The sequence below is a fragment of the Syngnathus leptorhynchus genome, chromosome 22, assembly GCF_054491065.1.
Source record: "Syngnathus leptorhynchus isolate UIUO chromosome 22, UIUO_Slep, whole genome shotgun sequence".
In the NCBI taxonomy this organism is placed as follows: domain Eukaryota; kingdom Metazoa; phylum Chordata; class Actinopteri; order Syngnathiformes; family Syngnathidae; genus Syngnathus; species Syngnathus leptorhynchus.
In genome coordinates this window covers 6,987,357-6,998,202 of record NC_141216.1, presented here as the reverse complement: position 1 = coordinate 6,998,202, position 10,846 = coordinate 6,987,357, and the positions used below count along the sequence as shown (strand labels likewise).

The window sequence follows — 10,846 nt, the reverse complement described above, 5'->3', positions numbered from 1 at the left end:
GTTTTTATTTTCAAATGCCAAACTATATTTATGGTTTACAACTGGAAAATGTACATATTTAACACATACGGTGCGACACGGGTGGAGGCTAATTCACATTTGATTCTGACTTTGTACTATTTGTTGTCACTTCATGTTGTGGATAAGAGTCACGCTACTTGAGGAAAAGATTTTTTGGACTTTTAATGTTTTCCAATAAAATGTCATTTACAAAGTGTCTTTGTATACACACGGACCGACATGATTGATCTAGCGAGTGTTAGCAAACAATAATGGTTAATTTAGAACCAATGTTTCTCTGCGTGAGAATCTAATGTTAGTGAATGAAACAAGTTTTGGTGCTTGTATAAACAAAAGCCGGGAAATAATAAAAAAAGAATGAAACCAAAATATTTCGGCGGCGAGAACAACGAACGAGCAGAATTTGCTAAACATGATTTCGTTTTTTCCCCAGTCAGTAAAAGTTTCCAACAAGGACACTTGTTTTTAATTCAACCGGTTTGACATGTCCAGCTTGCTGCGACGTAAAAAAAACAACTGACACAGAGTTGGAGGTTAATCCTCACCATTAACGATGAGTCATTAGAAGGAAAAAAAAAAACGGTTGGTGCACAACACCCTATTTCTGCACATCTGATCACATTTTCCCAGATGCTAGGCAAAAAAAAAAAAATCTCAAGTGACAATTCTCCCACAAACATTTTTGACTAATTGTGGACTTGAAAAATTGAAATAATCCGTTAGAGCTGGTGTTGAATTTTACACAAATCATGTCTCATTGGTATCAAGTTCTCAGGACTGCATAAACAATCTAGATGAACCTGTTGTACGAAAATCATACGTATGAAACATTGAGAACATTTTAATGAACTGGGACATTTTTATGTGCAGATTTGCATGTGTCTGTTTTACTTGATGGATGAATGGCACGGAAAGTACAAATTATTATTAGCAATGAAAATGAAGCTATAATGATTAAATGATCATACTGATGCAAATTCATAATTATGCAAAATTTGTCACTTTATCAATTGACTGTTTTCTTTGTCTGACGATAAATCTTTGTTTTGTCTTTTCTTTGTTCACATGCCACACAGGCTATCCGAACCTGTTGAGTCGGTCCTTTGTCCTCGAGTGTGAACGGGCGGCAACCAATTACTCAAGACGAAATGAATTTTTGTAATGTCTTTTGGGAACATAGCATTTAGACAGTGTTGCCAAGAATGGAAATTGAATGAATGAAATGTATCATTACATTTGGATTCTTAAAAAAAAAACACCCACCCAGCACTTTTTCTGGCTTTTGTAATGACATAATCAGATACCATTTTCTCAAATGATGCCTTTTATATTGTTGGGTCTGCGCATAATCCCGAATGTCAGTTTACAAAAGAACTTCAAGAGTCCTTGTGTTTGTATATGGTCCGATGCACGGTAATACTCGGATTTAGCGAGATTTCACGCTTGTTTACGCGTGCTATTATGGCCACTTACCTCAAAGGAAACGGAGGATATCAAATCCTTTTATTGTTGTGTAAAAAAAAAAAAAAAAAGCGTTCTTGTCATTTTGCGGACCACCTAAGTGAGTTGTAATTGGAATCTGTTGATGTAATTTATTATGCTAGCAAAGATCTGAATGAAAGAAACCAATGAAAAAAAAAAAAAAGCTTGGTCATGTTTCCTGTCTCCCCTATCTAAATTAAATGTTGTCATTGTACACAGTGACAACAGACCCCTCCCTTCAAAATCCCTCCTGCTCTATATTACAAACTGGATTGTGACATATTTTCCATTAGGATTTGGCTCGGTGTTTCAGCGTTAACGAGAAGATATATATGCTGTATACTTTAACCCTCGTGACTTTTAAGGCCCGATTGATAAGGTAAGATTCGCCTCGTATCGATAAGGTAAGATGCACCTCGTATTTATACTATCGTTATATTTACGCGACTGACTCTGTGAAATAAACCGAAAAAATATCACGTGATGTTTATTGAGTTGAGTTCTTAACTCAATTGTCATTCATTTTTCTCTCTGTCTTTCTTTGTTAAGATGCGTTTCTCCTTTATTGCGGTGTGCCTGAATGCGGTCATAAATAACGGTGAGTGAAATCCATCGACGAGACATTTCAAGAACTCAACAACTGATATTGTTGAATCCATTCTTTTGGGGTCCTACACGTAGACATCTGATGAAGTGGTATCGATGTGGTAGTATCGGTGCATTTTTGACACAAATTAAACCGAATCTCTTTTCCCCTGGTAAATCAGTTGCTGCGACTACGTGGTGCTACACAGGCTGCGGTGAGTAAGCGCCCATTTGTGTGTTTAGAAACACTTTTCCACATCCTTACCCCTTTGAACAGAACACACGCCCAGCCACTGGCCTGACCTGGACGGCTCCTTCTGCGGGGGTCAAAGGCAGTCCCCCATCGACGTACAAACCAGCCGCGTCGAGAAGGACGAAAACCTCCTCAGCTTCTCTTTTGTCAACTTCTCGTCTCAGAATAGCTTCAGGGCCTTTATAAACAATGGACACACTGGTACGATACGAGCACAAATCATCCATTTCTATTTGACCCTGTAATGATCATCTGTGTTTTGCTTTTTTTTTTTTTGCTAAGCCAAATTCATCTTGAAGGACGACGAGGTTGAAGTGAGCGGAGGTGGACTGAATGGTACGTATTCCACGCTCCAGCTCCATTTCCACTGGGGCAATACGGAGCACCATCCCGGGTCGGAACACACCGTGGACGGACGCAGATACCCCATGGAGGTACGTTTGGCATGGAATATAACATTTCAAGGGATTCTCGTGGGACTTGGGTGAGAGTCACACCTCGGTATAAATGTCACCAAACAACTTCCAGATGCACATTGTGAGTCTGAAGAAAGGTCTGTCAGTGGCGCAAGCTCTTGAAGAGTCAGCTGGCATCGCCGCCCTTGGCTTCTTCATCAGTGTGAGTGCAGATGAAGAGGAAAAAGTCAACTTGGGGCTCGCTAAATTTAATGACAGCCGTCTCCTCCTAGGAGACTGAAGATGTAAATTTGTCAAGTCCTTGGAGTGCCTTGACTTCTTATCTTCTGAACAGCACAGGTACAAAAGTGATCTTTTGTTAAGAAGCAAAAAAAAACCAACACCATGTCAACCATATACGTTTGCCCAGCGGTGTTGTTTCACGATGTTCACGTATTTTAACACACCCCCCCAAAAATTCTTTGCCTTTCACCGCAGACACAGAAGTCAACGTCACACACGCCATCTCCATAAATGACCTCATCGGGGACGTGGACCGCAGCAAATACTTTCGCTACATGGGCTCGCTGACCACGCCCTCCTGTAACCAAGTGGTAGCCTGGACGTTATTTCAGGAGCCCATCAAGGTGCACAAAATTTTGGTGAGTTGAGAAAAGTCGCTCCTAATAAGTCACACAGGTTTTTCATTGACAGCAAAATTTGAGTGTCGACAGAAGTCGGCCATAGCCCAGAGGCCTCTTCAATGACAGATTTTTTTTTCTTTCCAACAACTGCAAGCAACTTTTAACCTCTGTGGGAATTTCCCCCTTTTCCTACACATTTAAAAAAAATCCTGACTTAAAAGTTTTGTCAGATCTTGAAATTTAAATCCAAGATTTTTTTAAAATAAATTGTGCTTCAAAAATAAACCCAGAATCCTTGCTTGTGAAAGCCACCCATCCAGTTTGATCCAGACTTTGTAAACATACAGTAGACGTGCCAACTTAACGGAACTCTTAACGTTATGCTTTGACAATTGTAATTATCTCTAGATCATTTTAGACTCCGTGTGAGAACGACTAGACAAAAGAACCCCAATCAGATCATTTGTTTAAAGCAGTGCCAAACACAATCCTTGTCATCACCCGATTGTGACGGCTCCATCGCCGTCCTCGCACGTGTACGGGGGCACCGACGTGGGTAGGGTAGTATGACCTCGACCGGTTCCACGCAAGGAAAACTTGTCTGTAGACAAAGACAAACGGAAGCTTTGTATATCAAAGTGTAGAAAAGTCTTTTGTGAGCTGAACACGATGTAAAAGTAGTTACACCCAAAGTCAACAATTGATTTGACACTGACAGCTTTTGCACCCCCCGCCCCGCCCCGCCTCGCCTCGCATTCTCCATTCAGCTCCAACAATTCCCTTTCAAGACGGGCCTCACCAATGTGTACCGACCAGTGCAAAGCCTCAATGGACGCCAAGTGTTTTCTTCTCCTGCTGCTCTTCTCCCTCCCAGTGAGTTGTCACTCATATTTGACTTTTTCATTTGCGGCTCAAATCCATCATTTTGATGCATAAAAGTGCATACATCTGCCAAATAATTGAATAAAAAGAAATGACATTAATAATAAAAAATAATTCCATTTATAAATGAAATTAATCCATTCATTAATAACAATTTATGATCAAACACAAAGCTATTATTTTGATGCATAAAGTGCATACATCTGCTAAATAATTGAATAAAAAGAAATTACATTAATAATTATAATGATATATATATATATTATATAAAAAAAAAAAATTATTATAAAAAAAAGAATAATTCAATTTATAAATGAAATGAATGAATGAATGAATAATAATCTATGATAAAACACAAAGCTATTATTTTGATGCATAAAGTGCATACATCTGTCAAATAATTGAATAAAAAGACATGACATGAATAATAATCAATCATTTCATTCACGAGTGAAATTAATTAATTAATAATAATAAAACAATTGAAATAATTTCATTTACTCAACAAGTGAAATTGGATCATCACACTGGCTTTCTCCATTCTTAGGTCATCAATGGTGCTATGATGAGGAATGTGGTAAGCCGTCGTCAAAGCCGTCCTTGTATTGTGTTTGTGGATTGCAAAATGGTGTTTTGTCGCTGCCACCTCCGTAGAGTTCAATCCTACCAAGTGGTACCTTCTGCCGGACTCGCACTGTAACGGCGAGCACCAATCGCCAGTCGACATCGAGACAACGAAAGCCGTGAAGGATGAGCACCTCGACGGCTTTGTTTTCACACAGTTTGACGACAAACATGTCATCGAGTACATCACAAATACAGGCCATACAGGTTGGAAAATCCCCCCACCCTTCCTGACATTTGATGACGATGAAGGTTTAGCGTAAAGCAATTAGGTAGAGTGTCATTTAGAATTCACGATTGAACGTATATTTTAAATGCGGTGATCTTCATCTGCACGACATTGTCATTTTAGGTATTTGAAAATGTGTTACTTTTCATTTAGACATGACCTCAACCTTAATGGTATTATAATCTTTTTTTTTTTCATTTTCAAAATTTGAAAAATGATCCGAATCAAATTCATTTTCAAAAATGGAGGTTAGAAAAATATTTTTCAAAGCACTTGTATTCAACTTTTTTTAAAAATTGAAAATAAAATCAACCTCATTTTATTGGGGGAAAAAAATGTATGGTATGTAAAACAAAACAAATATCAACAAATATTCTACCTATGTGTGTTGTCCCCCTTTACAGTCAAGTTTGTACTGAATGAGAGTGCGGTGGAAGTGTCCGGGGGCGGCCTGTCTAACGTCTACTCCGCAATCCAGTTCCATTTCCACTGGGGTTCCTTATCTAACGACTCCAAAGGCTCCGAGCACACAATCGATTCCAAACGATTCCCTATGGAGGTGCTTGGAAATCACATCATTAACATTGCTGCCATTTATTGCTTTCTGAGATCCCCCCCCCCCCCCTACTTTATTTCAGATGCACATAGTCAACAAGCGAAAAGATTTAACTCTAGAAGAGGCCGTCAACACTACGACTGGCCTGGCGGTGTTGGGATTCTTTATTGAGGTAACGTTACGGGTTCTGATCGTATATCATCGAATATTTACAAAAATGTGAACTGGTTTACAAAGTTTACTAAGATTTTTGCTTCATGTGTTGCACCGAGTTGCCTGACCAACCGGCTGAGAACAGATTTAAATAATTATGTCACGAAAGCAACATTTTTTCATTCAGTCGTCTGACGACTCTCACGATTCTGTCGATGACTCCTCTGATACTTCGACGACCGCCACCTGGAAAACATTGATCAGTTACTTGGCAGAGATACAAAGCATCGGTGTGTATGTCTTGATTAGCTCCCGTTCTTTGAAAATGTTCAATTTTAACTCTACTCTTCCATTTTCCACCCCATCTTTTGTGGTATTCTGACATGGAGAGAATGTTTCAAGCTAGCATCATAAGTTGACATCAATTTCAGTGGAAAAAAAAAATCCAACTATTCCCCAAAGTTAACTATCAGGGGGGGTCAAAGCCCTCTGCTGCCCCCCCTTAGCTCCACCGGTGCTTTCACCGCCAAATTGTATCCTGAACTGCAGACTCTTTGCATTTCCGTAAGATGAGTAAAAAAAGCTTTTTGCTGAACAACAGGTTCACGGGTGGAGGTCACGAAGGAGATGTCTTTGGCTGAACTACTCGGCGACGTGGACCTTACCTCCTACTACCGCTACAACGGCTCTTTAACCACGCCCTCATGTAATGAAGCGGTGGTTTGGACCGTATTCAAAGACTCAATTAAGTTGGATCACAACATGGTAAGGTTGTCATGAAGGGTGTGGATACCTAATTTTCTTTATAAGCTTACTCATTGACAAAAATATGTACTGGCATCGTGGAACTGTTGATTTGAATCAGCTCCTCCTGTCATGTGACTGATGTTGTACGTCAACACGATATTGATCACTATGTGACCGAGTTGAAACATTGCGTACTGGCTGAGTACTGGCTTTGATCACTATCAGGATTGCATGTAAAACCGATTTTCCTGATTAAGAAATTCCAAAAATATTTTTGGATTAAATACATTTTGCTGATTAAGAGATTTTAGACATATATTTTTCACTAAATACATTTAGCTGATTAAGATTTGTTTTTTTTAAATTAAATAATAATGAAAATATATTTATTAGTCATGTTGACTTTTTTTAAGAAACTAGACCTTATGGCATTGACAGTAGCTAACTATTTGCCTCCAGCTGACGATGTTCCCAAACCGGATCGGCTTCCGTGACGTGTTCCGGCCAACGCAGGCTCTCCGCGACAGAAAGATTTACACCACGGCTGGAGGCACCATCGTGGCACCTGCTGCTTTTTTTGTCTCGCTCATTCAGTTGTGTGCCTTTCTCCTGTGATTGCAAACGACATCAAATCTAGTTGTGTCAGGATACGCTGTCAATGATTCCAACTGTGCACTTTATCAGTCAATCATCTCAAAACCTCCCAAATGCTTATCAATCATTTGTGTGCGAGTTAGTGGACCGCAAATTATCAAATAAAATGCATTGAAATCCGTATCCAATTTTTAGTCGTGACATTTTTTTCATTGGTATTGAAAAGGCTCCAGGTTATGTAGCCTACAAGGCTGGCCCGAAACCAAAACTTTGCGTGTGTGATTCAGTGCTAATTAATAAGCAGAGTGTTCAGGTAGGCAAACGATACTGGAAACTTTCTCAAAGAACTGGTTTTCATTCCCATTGCTAGTATTCTGAAAGCTTTGATGGATTCATTAGCTTTTGGTTGTATTCCCCAAATCAGATTTGTTTTTTTTAGCCCATGCTGAACCTCTACACACATAAAAAAAGATAAGATCTGCTCGATGAAAGATGAATATCTAGGAATGCAATGTTCATTTGCAAACAGTTGCTTCTTGCTTTTTGTTATGGTTGGACAGTTGACAAAAATCCAGATCGATGTGACTTGAGCACGTTTGCATTGGTTGGATGTCGAAAGACAACGAGCAAGTGTCTCGTATTTTATGGTGTGGTTTGCTCACTTTTTAAAAACGGATTAAAAAAATGATTGAATCCATAAAACCAACTAGCCAACTTTCAATGTCTTGAGCGCATTAAGTGAGCGATTGGATCGGAACCTAACAACGAGAGGTGGGGGAAATTTCCGATTCTTAGATTAATCGCGATTCGGCCGTAGAAGAATCGAGAACGATTCGCAAACAACCAAATTCAAATGATTTGAAGTAAAGCCAGTAAGCGCATTCTCCGAGACGCTACGCGGAACGGACCGAGAGCACAGTGGCACACTTCCGCGGTACGCTCTTTGAGAAAAAACAACAGCAAACACGGCTGAGCCTAAGATATTCAACCCACTTCTCCGAGAGATCCGACCTGCTCCTAAAAATTGAAAAGCAGACGTGTGGAATCATTTTAGATTCTACAATGTTGACTGACGAAATGAATTGGACAAAAGCTACGTCGCATGCAAGTTTTGTCACACTAAAATAAAATACTCGGGCAACACGACGAAATTGAGAAGCAGCACGATTCCACCCGACAGAGGAGTCGGGAAAGCCGGCTGCTATGATATTCCACTGGCCCTCCAGGTTGGGCTGTGGGCTGATAACCCGCTCCCGGAAAAAAAAAAAAAAACATTATTACAGAAACCAGAAGCAGAACGCACACACCAAATCAGGGAAACGCTGTAGGCAATCCTGTAACCGGAGACAGGAAGATTGGAAACTGGAATGTACGAACACTTTACGTAAGCGGCAACATCGCTACACTAGCGGCAAGAGAAAATGACCAACGGAGGAATGGACATCATGGATATCGGCCAAACACGCTGGACAGGACGAGTGGAACGGGCAGAAGAAGAAACCATCATCTACTCAGGAAGAGACGGCCACAACAATAGACGAGGCGTAGGCATACTCGTGTCGAAGGCAGCAACAAGAACCCCGATTGACTGGACTCCAGTGAAGGAAAGAATCATTCAAGCCGGGTACCACTCCCAACTCATTAAGTTGGAGTACATTAAGTATTAGATCGACAAGGAATTTGACTTGGGTAAATCACAGCCTCTGTTCGACGTTTAGGTGACCGATTGTAACAGGAGACGTGAATACCAAAGTAGGAGACGGACACCGAGATTACGGCAAGGTCATAGGCAAGCACGGACTGGGAAGTCTGAATAACGACGGAGAAATGCTGTGCCAAATGTGTGACATGAACAAAGTAGTCATAATAGGTACGCTGTTTCCAGATCTCCAGATGGGAAGACCGGGAATCAGATTGATCACACACTCATCAATAAATGATTTAGGAACTCGGCGAATGATAAAAGAGTACACAGGTTTGCAGACCACAATCAAGCTAAGACTGAAGAGATGACAAAAAGAAAGGAAAAAAAACAGGTACCAAGTACTGGAAGAGGAAGAGCCAGGAGGAACAGGAGATGAAGAGGTAGCCACGGAAAAAGAAGAAACCATGGATCAGCAAGGAATCATGGAGCCTCCTAGAGCAAAGAGATGAAATCAATAAGAAGATCCTGGGAAAACATTCGGAAAGAACCAAGAAGCAGTTCAAAGAGAAGTATGCAGAGAAGAACAAAGAGGTGAAGAGAAGTATAAAAGCAGACAAAAGGAAATGGATGGAGGACATTGCAAGTGAAGCTGAAGCTGCTGCAAGAAAACAATACATGAAGACACTTTATGGACAAACAAAGACACTGTGCAACGAGAGACCCGGGAAGAGCACAGCAGTACTAGACAAGGATGGTAACCTAGTTAGTGGAAGGCATGCGATTAAGATGAGATGGACGGAACACTTCAAAAAAGAGAGAGAGAGAGAGAGAGAGAGAGAGAGAGAGAGAGTATTCCCTGTAAAGTGTTACTCTGTGCATATTCGGGATAATATAACATTCATTTATTTTGTACATAATTCAACATCAAATTCAATCATTGGTATCAAATGTCAATTTAACAATAAAGTTGTGATAAACATTTGAGCCTTTACACGCTTTCCTCATTATTTGTTTACCTACAGCAAAATGAGCAAGAGGACAAGGAACAAACGCCTGCTGCAAGGGAAGAGGACCCACCAAACATAGAGCTTTGTCATCTTCCCTATTGGAGGATCTGCTGGGGAAGCACTTCACTCAAGCCAGGGCTCAAGAAGACGTTAACAAGTATCGTACTAGTACTCCAGCTTGCCGTCTCTTCGAGGACCCTCTTGACTGGTGGGCAAGGAATGCAGTACATTTTCCTTTTATTTCCAGGCTTGCAAAGAGATACCAGTGTTGCTGCAGAATGAGTTTTGCAGGAGACATCATCATTGCACAACGCAGCACACTCTCATCTGAGCATGTAAACACTAGAGTTCAAATGTTCATGCATTTTCATTCCAATTGATATTTCCATCAAATATAATGGAAATTCATTCAATCCTTTGTTTCTTATAACAAATGCAGTGTTTTTTGAACTGCAAGGGATGACTGCTCATTCAGTGAGACAAAAAGAAATGTGGAAAAAGTGCATCAATAATATTTTTATCATCGAATCGTAGCCTCTGAATCGTAATCGAATTGTGAGGTGCCTCGAGATTTCCACCCCTCCTAACAACTATAGCAACAATCATTTCAATTTAACTTTATTTAGTCAGAAATTATTTATTTTCCTTTTAATCTAAAAAAAAAACATACAAAAAGTAATTTTATATTTTATGCATTTTATATGTATTATTTATTTACTTATTTATTTTTAATTAATTTGATTATATTTATAATATATTTTTATTTGTAGGTTTTCTACTTACTTTCTACTTGGGTGAGGTCACTAGTCAAAAAAGTATTTATTTTCCTTTGAATCTAATAGAAACATACAAAAAAGTTATGTTATATTTTATACATTTTATATATAATATTTATTTACTTATTTCTTTTATTATATTTATAATATATTTTTATTTGTAGGTTCTCTACTTACTTTCTACTTGGGTGAGGTCACTTACAGGTTACTAAACCATTTTAACAGTGACATTCAAAGCATAACAAGAAGTGTA

General features: G+C 39.5%; 1 protein-coding gene and 1 long non-coding RNA gene across 2 annotated transcripts; one reads left to right on the top strand and one right to left on the bottom strand.

Annotated features, from left to right (window-relative positions):
• Nucleotides 1-59: 59 nt before the first annotated feature.
• LOC147039842 (uncharacterized) lies at nt 60-7,353 on the top strand. Its single transcript, XM_085903231.1, has 16 exons — nt 60-1,882; nt 2,053-2,101; nt 2,271-2,303; nt 2,366-2,542; nt 2,624-2,775; nt 2,870-2,959; nt 3,030-3,096; nt 3,235-3,398; nt 4,148-4,253; nt 4,810-4,839; nt 4,917-5,093; nt 5,520-5,674; nt 5,754-5,843; nt 6,012-6,114; nt 6,426-6,589; nt 7,031-7,353. Exons 2-16 carry the CDS (start codon nt 2,053-2,055, stop codon nt 7,184-7,186), a joined length of 1,713 nt encoding a protein of 570 aa, XP_085759357.1. The 5' UTR covers nt 60-1,882; the 3' UTR covers nt 7,187-7,353.
• LOC147039843 (uncharacterized) lies at nt 3,831-4,979 on the bottom strand. Its single transcript, XR_015063270.1, has 3 exons — nt 4,764-4,979; nt 4,180-4,328; nt 3,831-3,981 (listed from the first exon to the last, which is right to left on the bottom strand). It is a non-coding gene; the product is annotated as an uncharacterized LOC147039843 (long non-coding RNA).
• Nucleotides 7,354-10,846: the final 3,493 nt, after the last annotated feature.